This window comes from Podospora pseudocomata, chromosome 7, assembly GCF_035222375.1.
Source record: "Podospora pseudocomata strain CBS 415.72m chromosome 7, whole genome shotgun sequence".
NCBI classification, from domain to species: Eukaryota; Fungi; Ascomycota; class Sordariomycetes; order Sordariales; family Podosporaceae; genus Podospora; species Podospora pseudocomata.
In genome coordinates, this window is record NC_085891.1 from 4,021,171 (window position 1) to 4,034,752 (window position 13,582).

At 54.9% G+C, this 13,582-nt stretch overlaps 6 protein-coding genes across 6 annotated transcripts; 1 reads left to right on the top strand and 5 right to left on the bottom strand.

Moving 5' to 3' along the window:
• Positions 1 to 235: 235 nt before the first annotated feature.
• On the bottom strand, positions 236 to 2,733 carry QC762_700140 (uncharacterized protein; the record flags this gene model as incomplete). The annotated part of the gene is made up of 2 exons (XM_062892877.1): positions 236 to 2,347; positions 2,542 to 2,733. 2 exons carry the CDS (start codon positions 2,731 to 2,733, stop codon positions 236 to 238), a joined length of 2,304 nt encoding a protein of 767 aa, XP_062740048.1.
• Positions 2,734 to 2,861: 128 nt separating this feature from the next.
• Positions 2,862 to 4,677, bottom strand: QC762_700130 (uncharacterized protein; the record flags this gene model as incomplete). The annotated part of the gene is made up of 2 exons (XM_062892876.1): positions 3,165 to 4,677; positions 2,862 to 3,106 (listed from the first exon to the last, which is right to left on the bottom strand). The coding sequence occupies exons 1-2, from the start codon at positions 3,415 to 3,417 to the stop codon at positions 2,862 to 2,864; spliced, it is 498 nt and encodes a 165-aa protein (XP_062740049.1). The 5' UTR covers positions 3,418 to 4,677.
• On the top strand, positions 4,147 to 6,015 carry QC762_700120 (uncharacterized protein; the record flags this gene model as incomplete). Its single annotated transcript, XM_062892875.1, has 3 exons — positions 4,147 to 4,337; positions 4,397 to 4,684; positions 4,761 to 6,015. 3 exons carry the CDS (start codon positions 4,147 to 4,149, stop codon positions 6,013 to 6,015), a joined length of 1,734 nt encoding a protein of 577 aa, XP_062740050.1.
• Positions 6,016 to 6,130: 115 nt separating this feature from the next.
• QC762_700110 (uncharacterized protein) lies at positions 6,131 to 8,799 on the bottom strand. Its single transcript, XM_062892874.1, has 3 exons — positions 7,724 to 8,799; positions 6,894 to 7,665; positions 6,131 to 6,832 (listed from the first exon to the last, which is right to left on the bottom strand). Exons 1-3 carry the CDS (start codon positions 8,333 to 8,335, stop codon positions 6,570 to 6,572), a joined length of 1,647 nt encoding a protein of 548 aa, XP_062740051.1. The 5' UTR covers positions 8,336 to 8,799; the 3' UTR covers positions 6,131 to 6,569.
• Positions 8,800 to 9,317: 518 nt separating this feature from the next.
• QC762_700105 (uncharacterized protein) lies at positions 9,318 to 10,457 on the bottom strand. Its single transcript, XM_062892873.1, has 2 exons — positions 10,073 to 10,457; positions 9,318 to 10,020 (listed from the first exon to the last, which is right to left on the bottom strand). Exons 1-2 carry the CDS (start codon positions 10,235 to 10,237, stop codon positions 9,424 to 9,426), a joined length of 762 nt encoding a protein of 253 aa, XP_062740052.1. The 5' UTR covers positions 10,238 to 10,457; the 3' UTR covers positions 9,318 to 9,423.
• A 219-nt stretch (positions 10,458 to 10,676) lies between these two features.
• Positions 10,677 to 13,270, bottom strand: QC762_700100 (uncharacterized protein; the record flags this gene model as incomplete). The annotated part of the gene is made up of 5 exons (XM_062892872.1): positions 10,677 to 11,146; positions 11,219 to 11,547; positions 11,601 to 11,845; positions 11,901 to 12,440; positions 12,502 to 13,270. 5 exons carry the CDS (start codon positions 13,268 to 13,270, stop codon positions 11,026 to 11,028), a joined length of 2,004 nt encoding a protein of 667 aa, XP_062740053.1. The 3' UTR covers positions 10,677 to 11,025.
• Positions 13,271 to 13,582: the final 312 nt, after the last annotated feature.

A 13,582-nucleotide genomic window follows, 5' to 3' on the forward strand; every position in this document is an offset into this window, starting at 1 on the left:
GCCAGCTCCAGAGCTTGGAGCTTAGAATGCCCCCACTTTTTTCTCCAACAGGCACCTTGACGGACACCGCTTGTACGACCCCACGCACCGACATGTCCAATCTTGTCACCTCCAATTCCATCCCAATGCAACAACAGACCATTACAGCGACCAGCACCAGAGGTACGTCCCCTGTTTCCCATTTCCTGCCTCTATTCTAACTCGGTCGTGTTGAACAGGCGCGCTCCCGTGTCAGTCACCCCTTTCCCGTGAAGTTGTTGTCGGATAGCCGAAAGGCCACAACGTCCACCTTCGGCTCGCCTTGATGCAGTTGGTGGAGGACTCCCTCAGGATCGGCAGCAACCGCCTTGGCCTGGACAACCCCAGCCATCACCACAATACCTACTCTGGAATTCAGGCCGCGAATGTGTCGCACAAACTCGACAATGCTTTTGCCAGTGTTGACCACCGAGTCGACCAGCAGAACCGTCTCGAGCCCCAACAAGTGACGCGCTTCGACGTCTTCTGGCCTTTTGGCATGGAGAAAAATGGCAAGCGGAAGCACATCACTGATACCGAATGCCATGGGCTCGCCCCCGCGCATAAGGGGCACAATCGCTGTCTTCTTCTCGTTCTTTACGCGATGGCCAAGTGTCTGATGCCCCTGAACGTGCGGAATCTCGTACTCCTCGGTGCCAACGACATCCGGCAATAGCTCTGTTGCAAGATACCGCCCCACGAGTCGATGTGCCTCGCGTAGTGCCGGCCCCGAAACTCTTGCGTCACGCGTGGCTGTTGTCAGAAGCTTGGCAGCAGCTCTGCCTGTGGCATGAACGATGTGGTGTTCGGCAGTTGGCTGACGTCGGTGGTCACGTTGACGGGATATTTCGAAAAGAAATTCGGAGCTCTCGATATTGACAAGGGGAAGTCTTTCAACATCCAGGCGCGGTGCTGCAGTCTCTGGTAGCAAGACTTGTCGCGGACAAAAGTTACCCGAGTCGATGGCCTGGAGCAAGTGCGTTTCCATGCTTCTGCTCCGCACATATTGCTCTCCTACCACTACAATAGCCTCGTCCGCTGCGCGCAACATGGGAACGTCCAAGGGGCTATCTCCAAAGGCCCACACATAGAGGCCATACATGTTTTGCAACCGCTCAACCAGCGACGCCTTGACTTGGGCTGTGACCACAAACCCGTCCGAAATGCGCCCTCCGCCAATGACTTTGACTGTCCCCATCAACCCGTGATTGGCCAGGACGATCTCCCAAACACGCCGCAGACCGCACGTTACCACCACTGCTGAGATATTCCTCTTGCGCTCAGCTGTTTGCAGCAGGGAAACCATTGCTGGATGCATCTTGACCAGGGACGCTATGTTCCGGCAAACCCCCTCAAAGACCTGCTCATCGGAGTATTGTTCATAGAGCAATGTTGCCTGGCGAAAGGCTGTGTACGAGTATCCTAGCTGGCTGCTGAAGAGCGTGGTCAAAGGATCATCGCACTTTCCTTCCAACGAGCTCGGATCGAGTAGATTCTTCTTCAGCATCACCTCCCAAAAAAGCTTGCCCGTATCCTGAGTAGCCAATGTTTTATCGGCATCCAACACCAGCATTGTGCACGGCTGCTTGCAGTCCATCGTGAAGCCCGACCTGAGGCTGATGCTGTCTAGGCGATTATGCGCAAGCCGTAGGTTATGTTGGGAGCAATGGTGCTGAAAGTCCAGAAGAAGGTTGATCATCCTCACCGACAGGGCCCCCCTTTCTGCTTCAGACAACGCAATGAACAGGATGCCGCTGCTACGACACAGCCGCTGGAGCTCCCTCTTTTCCGTTTTGGCCCAGTCATCCAAGCGAGCCGGAGTCATTGTGGGCCGTTCTCTCCCCTTGTCGTCTTGACGGCGCAGCGAAACGATATCTGCCGCCGTGTCGAAGTCGATGACGTGGGTATAGGTTTCGAGGTCGGCCTTGGTGCAGACCCTGCGGTACTGCTGGTCTTTCTCGGACCAGAACATAAAATGACCGGCAACAACGGCAACCTTTTGGTTTTTGGTGGCCTCATTTGCAATGGCATTGATCGCAAGTTCACGATAGCGCGCTTTCTCGTCCTGGCTGGCCTGGTGGAAAGCGGCAAGGCCTCCTGGAAGCAGAGTGGCAATAGCTTGGGAGCCTTCATGAAAGCTGAATTGCTCCTCGCCCAGCCTGTTCTTCAACTCGACTAGCATGGACGACTTGCCACAGCCAGGGATCCCGTACACACCGACCACGACTGGTTTGCTGGCTTGAAGAGAGTTTTTGGGTCCTGAATATGGAGTCGCCATCGTGTCGGCGTCAAAATCACTTTGCTGCTGCTTGGAAACAACGGTGACGAGCTGGAACGATGAGAGTATGCGTTTAACATCTCTGTCTTTTCCTTGCCGGTGACGCCAACATATACTCGTCTGCCCATTCCCTCCCGTTCCCTCCCTTCCAGTCTCAGTTTGACTCGGCCTCTCGCGATGGTTGTAGGCATCACTGTTTCCGCTCAGCAAACACTCGGATTCAGGTTGCACAAGTTGAGGCCTACCATGACAGCCCTGGTGCGCATTCTCGCACATGCGTGTCTCCGGTGCTTTCTTTCGTCATGTTCATTCACCGCTCCCACCTCTTGTTGAATCATATCACCGTCCTGGCTCACGTCACTATCCAAAGCTGGATATGCACAGTGCAAACACGGAACAGGCTGAGACGATGTACTGGGGAGCAAATTTTCGGCCATGAAGCTTCATTACGATTCGTCAGGGTTTCATTCGTGTCATATTATACATTAACCCACCCGGCTGGGCTGCCCCTGTCCGGCACCCTCACGGGTATCAAAATATACAAGGATCACTCCGTCCGCGTTATTCAGAGGAGGGCGGCCATGGCCAAGGGGAGAGCGGCACCGACGAGGCCGGCGGCGAGGCCGGCGGCGCCAGAGCCGGGAGTGCTGGTCTCGGCAGGGGCGGCATCGTCGGTCGTGGTAGGGGTGGCAGCAGGACCAGCGCTGGACGAAGCAGAGTCGGTGGGGAGCTCCAGGGTGCCGCCGCCGATGGTGGTGGTCATGGGAGCAACCTCGTCGCACATGGAGATGACAGAGGGAAGGACCTCAGCTGCGGAGAGATTGATGGTTAGCAAGCACTCAGAGCCAAACAGGGCGGTAAAACAAACCAACAGCAACGTCCTGACCGCAGGCAACCATGACGCAGGCAACGCTGGCATCGTAGATGGCACGGTAGTTTTCGAGAATGCAGAAGCACTCGAGCTCGGTGTCGTCCTTGCAGGTGGTGGCGCTCTTGCGGGCGTCGCTGAGGCACTTGAGCGAGCACTCGGGAACGTAGTCACCGAGGGTGGTGTGGTCGTGACCCTCGTGGGCAACAACACCGGCAACGGCGGCAGCGAGGAGAGCGGTGATGTACTTCATTTTGGCAGAAGGATGGGTCTCGACGGTTGTTGAGTAGGTAGTAGCTGGTGGGAGGCAGAGAACAACAAGATCAGGGCGGGCGATCACTTTCCCCCGAGCTCAGCTCTTGCAGAGCTCTTTATAGGGTCACATCGAATGGGGTGGGCAGCCTCGGTTCCTGGTGGGCGGGTGTGTCTGCAACGGAGGCCCTGCTGGGCGGCGACAAGGGCTGTCCGGTCTCGCATCGCAGTGCAGAGCTTGCGGCGCTATCGCCAATAGCTCCGTCGAGGCCGTGCATGCATGGACCTTGGCAATCAGATGATCAGATAATGGAGATTAGATCGAAACCCTGTCTGTTGGCCGTGGCCAATTTTTTTTCTTCGAATCGGGATGCAGAATTTGCCGGGGCTCGACCCCTCTCTCGTCCTCGTCCCGGTGAAGGACAGGCTTGGGGGTGGGTGACTGTGGAACCAGGTTGCCCCATCCGCCCGCCGAGGATCCGGAAATTCTCGCAAGCTGGTTTTGGGAGTGTGTGTTTTGGGAGTGTGGGAGTGTGAAAATGTGGGAGTGTGCATGGCTGCGATTGATGGCTCTGTTTGGGTGGTAGAGAGGTGCAGAAGGGGATTAACTCGTTAATAAAACATCACTCACGTCTCTCGCCTGTTTTGCTGCTTGCCTTGCTGTGTTCCGTCTTGCCATTCTTGGCATATATCGTTTCTTCCTCTGTCACCACCGTCCACTGCCGCAACCATGGCCACGGAGAAGCAGCCAGCCAGCTTGTCGGCGGATGAGGGCGTTAGTCCCGTCGTCGAAGAGAGAGGACACAGCTCTGCGGACCTGGAGAAAGACGCCATCTCCAGCGATGCTCAGGCTGGTGTTCGAGCCATCGAGGCCGCGCAGCTCGTCTGGCCAAAGTCGCACCTCATTGGAGCCTATGTCTTGTAAGAAGGCGGTTGAACAGACAGCTTGAGGATGGGACGCTAACCGGTGTATTCGACAGCATCTGGCTCATCTACTTTGTCACGTCGCTGCAGGAGGTGTGCGCCAGGGCGTACAGCCCCTTCGTTACCAGCACCTTCTCTTCCCACAGTCTGACTCCCGTGGTGTACATTGTCTCAAGCATTCTTGGCGGCGTCTCCAAGCTGCCCCTGGCCAAGATTCTTGACATTTGGGGTCGGCCACAGGGCATGGCTCTCATGCTCCTCATCTGGACGATTGGCTTCGTCATGATGGCTGCGTGCAAGAATGTTACGCAGTACGCGGCCGCCTATGTGTTTTCCACCGTTGGGTAAGTTCAGGCATGGTACAAAGTCGAGTTTTTACCTGGATCTTGAGAAACTGACCGGCACCGTAACCATTAATAGTGCGCAGGGCATCAGCTACTGCATCACCGTCTTCGTTTCCGACACGACCAGCTTGAAAAACAGAGGTCTGATGCTCGCCTACGCCACCTCCCCCTACATTGTGACGACCTGGGCCGGCGGTCCCATCGCCGACAGATTCATCATGAACGGAGGTCCTGGTTGGAGATGGGGCATGGGCATGTGGGCCATCGTCACGCCCGTGATTGTCACCCCCTTGATTCTCATCTTTATTTACAACCAGCACCGTGCTGAAAAGATGGGTCTCATCCAGCCGCGCCAGTTTGGAAAGATTACCTTTACCCGCGTCAAGGAGGCTGTGATCCAGATGGATCTCCTCGGCATCTTTATCCTCGGCGTCGGTCTCTCCATGTTCCTTGTTCCCATTGCCATCTACAAGTATCAAGCCGACGAATGGCGCTCACCGCTCATCATCTGCCTTCTCATCTTTGGCGGTCTCCTCGTGGCCGGCTTTGTTGCCTATGAGAAGTGGCTCGCCCCCGTCAACTTTGTCCCTGCCCACCTCCTCCGCCACCCCAACGTTCTCCTGGCCGGCATCATGCTCACCCTCATCTTTGCCAGCGCCATGGTCTGGGGCAACTTCTTCTCGTCCATGTGCATGGTCGCCTGGAACACCACCGTGACCGAGGCCACGTACATCTCCAACATTTACCGCACCGGCATGTGCTTCGCCTCCATCCCCCTCGGATGGGCCATTCGAAAGACTCGTCGCTTCAAGTGGGTTGCCGTCTACTACTCGCTGCCGCTGATGCTCCTCGGCATCGGCCTGATGATTGAGTTCCGCCGCCCCGACGTCAACATTGGCTACATTGTCATGACGCAAATCTTTGCCTCGTTTGCCGCCGGGCCCTTGGTCGTCGCATCCGAGCTCGCCATGATGAGCCAGGTCACCCACAACCAGATGGCTGCCATCCTCGCCATCCTGGACCTCTTTGGCAGTGTAGGCACAGCAATTGGCTCCACTGTTGCGTCGGCCGTCTGGACCAACGTGTTCCCCGGGGCCATCCGGGACAGGCTTCCCCAACTGACCGACATGCAAGTCACCAGCATCTCTGGAAGCATGTACACGCAGCTCGGCTACCGCAAAGGCACACCCATCCGTCTCGGCATCTCATGGGCCTATCACGACGCGCAGCAAGTCTTGTTGATCATCAGCATGGTCATGATCGGCTGCGGCTGGATCTTGACATGGTTCTGGAAGAACACCAGGTTGTCAGACAAGCAGTCCCAGCACTAGGGTCATTGGGTAGATACAGACAGATGCATGTTTCATTGGATAATTTGATACCAATTGGCCGGGAGGCGAAATAGCGCTCTGCACAGTGAGCAGAGGGTTCAGCATAATAAAAAGTGTTTTTCCAGGCCTGATGGTCTTTTGACCTGTTCTGTATTTTATATTTGTGACTAATTAGGTAACTACCATACTATATGTCTTCCATCCCATCACATGGGCTGAAGAAAAATCTATAAAAGGGGTATCAGTTGAGTTGAAAGCACGCCTCCGCCTCTTCCTCCCTCTCTTCCTCTTGCCACCGCAGCACCTGGTCTCCGTCGTGGCATCGCCCAAAACGGACACGGGGTATTTGTTGAAAACAGATTGACTCGCTCGCATCCATAAAAGCATCCCGTCATCTCCTTAGGGTATCCAACCATCATGATCATTAGTATCTGTTGAGCCTCAGTTGCACTCACTTGAAACATTGCACACACACCCAAAACGCCCGGCGACTATACGTTACGTTGAATAAACATGCACACGGAATATCGACTTGGTCTTCGAAGCCGAAGAACTTAGTCCTTCTTGATGGATGGCTCAGACGCTTGCTGAGGACCAGAAGACAAGCCCGGAACGACACCGCCATCCCGAGACACGGGCTGGACGCCAAGGGACTCGGTAGGGGGGCCGCGGTAGTTCTTGTGACCCCAGACAGCGTACCACGCAGCCGCGATGGCCACGAAGCCGACCAAGACAGCAGGAGCATAGTTGACCGTCTCGGGAGTGACAGGAAGCAGGGCAGGCATGCAAAAGAGCGGAAGGGCGAGGGCGGACCAGGCTGCAGAGATGATTAGCATGTGGAAAACCGAGAAGTGAGGTGCTGCCAAGGGGAAACATACCCAGAGCAATGATGTTGCAGAGCCAGCCAAACTTGCCCAAGAAGAACTTGCCGCCCTTCACCTGGGCTCTGCCCTCGAGCATGGACACGGCGATGGGGGCGGCATACGAGAGGGTCAGGGAAATGACACCCACGCCGGAAAAGGCGTTGAACGCTACGGGAGATCCAAAGTAGATGGCACCCAGAATGATCTGAATCGCCATGGACAACATCATGGCGTTGAGGGGAACATCCAGCTTGGTGTTGACCACCTTCCACCACTTGGAACCGGGGATGGCACCGTCGCGAGCAAAGGCCCACGTGCAGCGCGAAGCAGCGGTTGTGCAGGCGGTACCGCAAAGGATACCCAAAACCATGATGGGAACCAGGAGGGCAAAGGCACCCCCTTCGGAGCCAACGGCAGACTTGAGGATGGCCGGGACAGGCTGTGCCAACTGCACCATCAACGCCAGGTCGGGAAGAACAAACATGAGCGGCACGAGGAACAGGAGCCCGCCAATGGTGTTGATGAGGATGGTAATAACCATGGCCTTGGGGACCTGGGTGGCGGGATGCTGGACCTCCTCGCACATGGAGATGACCATACCGGTAGACGAGGTGGCATACCCGGCGTGAAGGAGGCCGACCATGAACGACCAGCCGGCAGGCCAGCCGGAGGTGGGCTCAAAGTGGGTGAAGGCGTATTCGGCGGAGCGGCGGCCTTCCTTGGCAACAGCGAGGACGGTAATGAGGATGGCAAGGATGCCGGCGAAGGTCCAGAACACGGCAAAGGTCTGTAGAACAGCAAGAAGGTTAGCGACAGACAAGCAAGACACGGGATGCGAGACTCACATCGAGGAGGGGCAAGTGGCGGTTGCCAAAGGCCGAGATGGCATTGCACAGCAAAGTGATGGCCAAAAAGGTCAGCCAGATCTGGTATGTCTCGGCGCCCCAGATCTCCTCGCCCTCGGAGTTGGTAAAGACATTGACGCAGGCAACATAAAACAAGGTGGTTCCAAACTGCACAGCAAGAGTGATGGTGATGTTGCCGACAACATAGCACCAGCCGCAAATGTAGGCGCTGAGCCTGCGAATCTTTGCGGGCGCAAGCATAAAGGTCTGGTAGTAGACACCTCCGGCGGTGGGATACACGCTTGTGATTTCTCCCAGCGAAGCGGCGACACAGAGAATGATCAGGGAGACGATGACCCAGCCCCAAATGACAACGGCCGGGCCGCCGCCCTGGAGCGGATAGTAGAGCGTCGTAGCGAGACCGTAGGGGATCGAGGCGAGCACAAAGGACATGAAGGCGACATGCCAAGTGGAACGAGTGCGCACCAACTCGGCCTTGTAGCCCATGGCCTCGAGGAGCCCATCGGCATCGTCAGAGTCGTTGCCGGACGACGTCCGTATCTCGGGGGCGGCCACAACGGCGGCGGCGCCGGTGGCAGCTTGTGGGCTCATTGGCAGGTGGTGTTTGGGGCTCTTGCGGGGCCGGGCCGAGATGGATTCGGGGGTCGGACGGCTAAACAAACAACAGCTGGCGCAAGACGCAGAATTTTGCAGACGGCAGGAGAAACGTGAGCCTTGTCAAACACAAAAAAAAGAGACGACGAAAGGATCAGGGTGGGATTTAAGCCATGTAGGAAGCTGCATCCTGCCCGAGGTACCCTCTGATTACGTACAGATAAGCTGCTCCCTGGGGAGCCAAGCACCCGGAGTGGCAGGCACAACCAGGTGAGCCATGTCCCCGGGGAAGCGCTACAGCATGCGCTACTGTTATTTAGGAACAGTGTGGGGTGCCTAAGGTACCAGGTATTCCAGTGTTTTTTTTTTTTTTTGTGTTTGCAAAACCAACAGCCAAGCCGTTGGGCTCCCGAAGCTGTGGCAGGTGGCTTCAGCGGTGTCTCATTCTCCTGTTATTCGTTCCACGGTACTAGGTATCAGACAGTCTCACAGTGTTTTGGAGCCATCTGATTTTCCACGTCGTTTTTTCTCCAATGGTAGGCACATGAGTCGGTGGCCTGTGCAGCACCTGGCATTGGCCAATGGACATGAACGGTTTTCCGACACAGGGTCGAGCTAAGCATTTTTTGGCGTCATTGGGCATGAGAGAGTGGGGGTCCAGCTCTTGTCCCGAACCGCGGCGCTGGAAGTGTTTTCTCAACGTCTCGCTGCAGAGTCTCCCACGCCCGTGGAGCTGTCAAGAACACGCTGCAGTTTAGACAGATGGTTAGCGTGTCCTTTTTGACAGAGAAACATCACACCATGTCCCGCGATTATCGCAATGCTGGGCTTCAATAGCTTCTGTTTTTTGCGCCCGAGAAATTCCGGGGTCAAGCCAAGAACCTGGGGATTGGCTTGCCAAATCCTCTCAGGTGGGGAATACCTGTTGGTTGCATGTGAAGACTACCTGACAGATAAACAGTATTTGAGCCATTGTTGACATTGCCAGCACACTTGAACATGCTATTCTATACTCTTTTGACCTAGCCATCAGCGGGTATCATTATCTCCCGGGAATCATCCTGCAACAGAACAGTATAATGTGTTTACACATGGCCACGGCCAGAGCGTGCAATAGACTCCCCAACATAGTCGTACACCATCTTCACCTTGGCTACTTGGCTCCCCTTCACGGTTACGGCCCACTTGACCAGCCTTTTCTCCCCAGCAATCACCTCGAAGCCCCATTCGACAGTCGACCTCCATCCAGCGCCCTTGCCCAACTGACTCAAACTCTCCATCACCTCGATCATGACGGCCCGTTCTGGTAGGCCGACATCAGGATCCGTCTCCATTCCCGACTCAAACGCCATCTGTCCGATCTGAGCACCGCTCTTTTCCGTTGTCATTTTCTCCCCTGTTGTGTACGTTGGTGTTCTGTTGACAAAATCATACCGACATCGTACACGCACCGGCCCTAGTGGCGCGGGAAGAACGACGGCTCGGTCCTCGTTGTCCAAGATGTACATGTTGTCGTTCATGGGAATGTGGAACCTGCAGCCACCAAACCAGGGGCGGCGGACGGTCTGTTGGAAGCTAAAGACCACATCGTCGGAGAAGGGTAAGCAGTAAGGGTGCTTGATGTATTCCTGCTCAATGGTCATGAAGGAGAGGAGCTTCCGAGTCCAGAAAGATGTCCCTTGCTGCTCCATGTTAGCAACACGACAAACGATGCCTCAGCAACGAAAGTCGTACCATCTTGTATGCCTCCTTCATGTTATCAGAGAGCTTTCGGTTGAAGCGCCAGCGGCCACTGATGTCGAGTACTGAAGTCTGACTAGGCGCCGCCATGGTGTATGTGAGAGCGGGAGTAGTGGGCATTGGCGATGGCGACAAGTCTTCTGATGAATAGTCTGTCATTTTAACAATTTGTTGTCCTGTGACAGATTGTTTTCTGAGCAGTCTAAAAACGTTTTCGGTGCCGGTCAAGTTTGTTTCCGTTCGCGACTGCTTCGTTCCGAGCGATTGTCGCACAGTTTTGTAACAGCGGGTGCCTGCATTCTTTCGAAAGTTGTCCTTCCCCGCGACGCGCCCGCTCAGATAGTTGACTGGAATGTGGTGGTTTGATGCAAGGGGTTTGGCAGGACAGATACTAGAGGCCGATAAAACCATCGTATTGATGTGAGACAGTTCATTTTCAAATCTTGAAAACCGAATGCGGGCCGCTTCAAGAAACTCGGCAATTGTGTCTCGGCAGAACATGTATTAAGCACAATCTTGCAAACATAACACTTAAAGGTGTCCAGTCTTGGCGGTGCAAGAGGCCGGTTATGGGATGGTAAGTAGTTGGTAGGGTAATCGGTTTCATCTCTGTGGAGGCCGTGGGCTTGATGGAAACATCATCTGGGCTGGGTTTTGCTTGCGGGAGGACTTTCATGACCCTGTTCACTCTAGCCTGGATCAAATCGTTTGATACAGCGATGCATATACATGCCTGGTTAAGAACAAAGCAGTCTATAATCAGATATATGGGGTTGATCAAGCATGGCAAGCTGTAAAGAGTCTCGAAAAGCCATCCCTTGCCCAGTCGGTGACACCATTAACCTCACGAGGTCAGCTTCCGGCACCCATTTAAAACTAAACAGATATTTTTTCAGCCCAAGAAGATGCCCTCAATATTGTTGGCATCATCCACACTCTGCACCTCCTCACGCAGGACTTAACTTGGCTTCATTCGAAACATCCTCAGACTTCATCCTCTCTTCGGCCTGGGCAACAGCACTCTCCCAGTCAGCATTGTAGAGGTAGAGGAGCTCGAGTGCCGACACACTGGTTAATACCTTGTCAGTAATGCCATTTCCTAGCTGTCTTCAATGTCTTCAAAGATCAGCATCCACTTACACGGCAAGCCCCATAGTCAGTCCTGTCCAAAGCCCGCTCAGCTTCCAATCTAGCGCAAACGCCGTCGACAACGAGATGGGCAAGGCGACCAAGTAATACGAAAACAGGTTGGCATAGCCTCCGATGGCCTGTCTGCCAACGCCGCGCAAGATGCCGTGAGATACAGCAGCCAAGGCATCAAAAATCTGCATTAAAGCACAGACAAGAATTACGCGCTTGGCGATGCCGACAACCTCGTCATCTTCCGTGAAGATGCGTGGAATGGTCTCGTTCAGCACAACGAATACGGCCAGGTTGAAGCAACCAACAATGAATCCTGCGACAATGGCCTGTACAAAGGTTTAGCAAAAAAAACTTGTACCAATCAGAAAGGAGGACATACCACTCTGGCAGTAACCCGGGCAGCGTCGCTCAGGTGCGCCCCGATGAGATTGGCGACTCGAGTGGATGTGGCAATGGCCAACGGGAATGGAATGTTGAATGAGGTGGAGGTAACGGTGACAAGCACGCTCTGTGCTGCAAGTTGCGCGGTCCCAAATTGGCCAGCGGCGATTGTCAAGATTTCCAGCACGGAGAACTGTGCTTCAATCATGATCATACCAGGTAGCGCCAGTTTGATCATGGGTCCTATTTTAAATGTCAGCGCCTCAAAAGGGGCAGAAAAGCAGAAACAGGTACGCACCCCAGTTGCTAAAGGCCTTGCGCGTCAAACCGTTCCAGCACTGAGAGCCATCCAAAAACCGCACGTATGCCACCAGCAAGAGCGGCAAGAGATTCTGGGTAATGGCCATCGCTGTGGCGGCCCCCGCAAAGTGCCAGTCAAACTTGAAGACAAACAAGTAATTGAGAGCGAAGCTCACGGGCGCCCCGATGAGCAAGGCATACGTCGTGGCATGAAATAAGCCCTGGGACTGGACGAATCTTTTACCGCTCTCCAAGGCTGCGACTCCGGGCATTCCTACGATAAGAACTCGCAAAAAGAGCGCGGCAAGCGAGGCCGTTTCCTGATCTGGGACCATAACGGACAAAATAGGCTCCGAAAACCACCACAGCACAGCAATGGGCACCATGAGGATCCAGAGAAGCCACGTCATCCGTTGGGCTTGGAGGCCGACGAGGTGCTTGTGCCCCGAGCCGTACGCCTGGGCGCAAAGCGTGTCTAGACAGGTGGAGAGGCCCTGAACAGGAACGTAGCAGGTGATGCTTGCCGTCATGGTAGCCACTGGAAAGAGGTGACTGTTAGTAAGCTGGCAATTGCTGCGATGCATGAATGGAGCACTCACGATTCACGGCGGCCAGCTCCACCATTCCCAAGCGTCCGACCGTCAAGACACTCCCAATAGTGACCGAGTAGTGCAAGAGAAAGGTCACAATCAGGGGAGCTGCGTACTGGACCAATGTCTTGGTCTCTCTCTGCCAAGTCGTCCTGATGGCTTGGGCTGCCACAGCCTCTTCGAACCGCTCGTAAATCTCCTCGGCGGGAGGTGTCGGCAGGGTCTCGTCGACCTCGGGTGTTCCTCCTCCGAGGAGAGGTGTTGTCTCAGCGGCGGGGGCATCCTGGAAAAGGGGCTCCGGGTCTTCGTGGTCCTTGATCTTGGTGCTGAAAAGTCGTCGATAAAGGCGCCAAAAGACATTGTTACGCTGAGAACGTGGATGTTTTGGTGGCAGAATAGCATTATCGCGTAGGAGACTTATTTCTGCCTGGAGAGAATCTTCGACCTCGCGCGGATTGGGAACGGGCCGGTCCAATCCTTGAATAGCTATAGTCGAGTAGCCAGACCCGTAGGCAACGCCGTTGGGGTGGAAGGCGAGTTTGGCATCTTCTGGACGACCATCTGTCTGTGATTCGGCGTTTGATACCTGGGTTTGGGAGTCGTCGTCCGAGGAGCACTCGGCAATATCTCTGGTCAAGATTTCGCGAACAATCGGGGAAGTCGCTAGAAATGAAGGGGGGTATGGCAGGCTTTCGGGGATGAACTCTGACAAAACAGACTGGCGGCGACCTTGAGATCGACTGTGGATAGGCTGGGGCCCAGATCGAAAGTCGGCCATCTTGACGTTGCGGATTGTTTGTCGAATGATTCTGTCGTGGTTAGGTTGATTAGGAAACACTCAGACTCTGGACGACTCTCGGTCTCGAAAAAGCTTGGAGACAAGGGCCCGGAAAACCGTGGAAGGTACGATGGTTGGGTGAAAGCGGACTAAGAATAAGGTCCCAGGGATGGTTGCGCGCACGCAGTCACTGCTCTATGACATGCACTGTGGCACAAAGGCAAGTCGTGGTAGGTCTTGCTCTCTACGATCGACGATGCTCTGCCATCCCAAGGCTGTGGTCCCTTCTTATCTTCATCTGCAAGCATTTCG

Excerpts from the sequence above, each read along its gene's own strand:
- QC762_700110 (XM_062892874.1), bottom strand. The coding sequence starts at position 8,335 with ATGAGCCCACAAGCTGCCACCGGCGCCGCCGCCGTTGTGGCCGCCCCC. Across the intron at positions 7,666-7,723 it reads GCCACTTGCCCCTCCTCGAT|ACCTTTGCCGTGTTCTGGAC; the intron begins GTGAGTCTCGCA and ends GCTGTTCTACAG. Across the intron at positions 6,833-6,893 it reads CTGCAACATCATTGCTCTGG|CCTGGTCCGCCCTCGCCCTT; the intron begins GTATGTTTCCCC and ends TCATCTCTGCAG.
- QC762_700105 (XM_062892873.1), bottom strand. The coding sequence starts at position 10,237 with ATGACAGACTATTCATCAGAAGACTTGTCGCCATCGCCAATGCCCACT. Across the intron at positions 10,021-10,072 it reads TGAAGGAGGCATACAAGATG|CAAGGGACATCTTTCTGGAC; the intron begins GTACGACTTTCG and ends AACATGGAGCAG.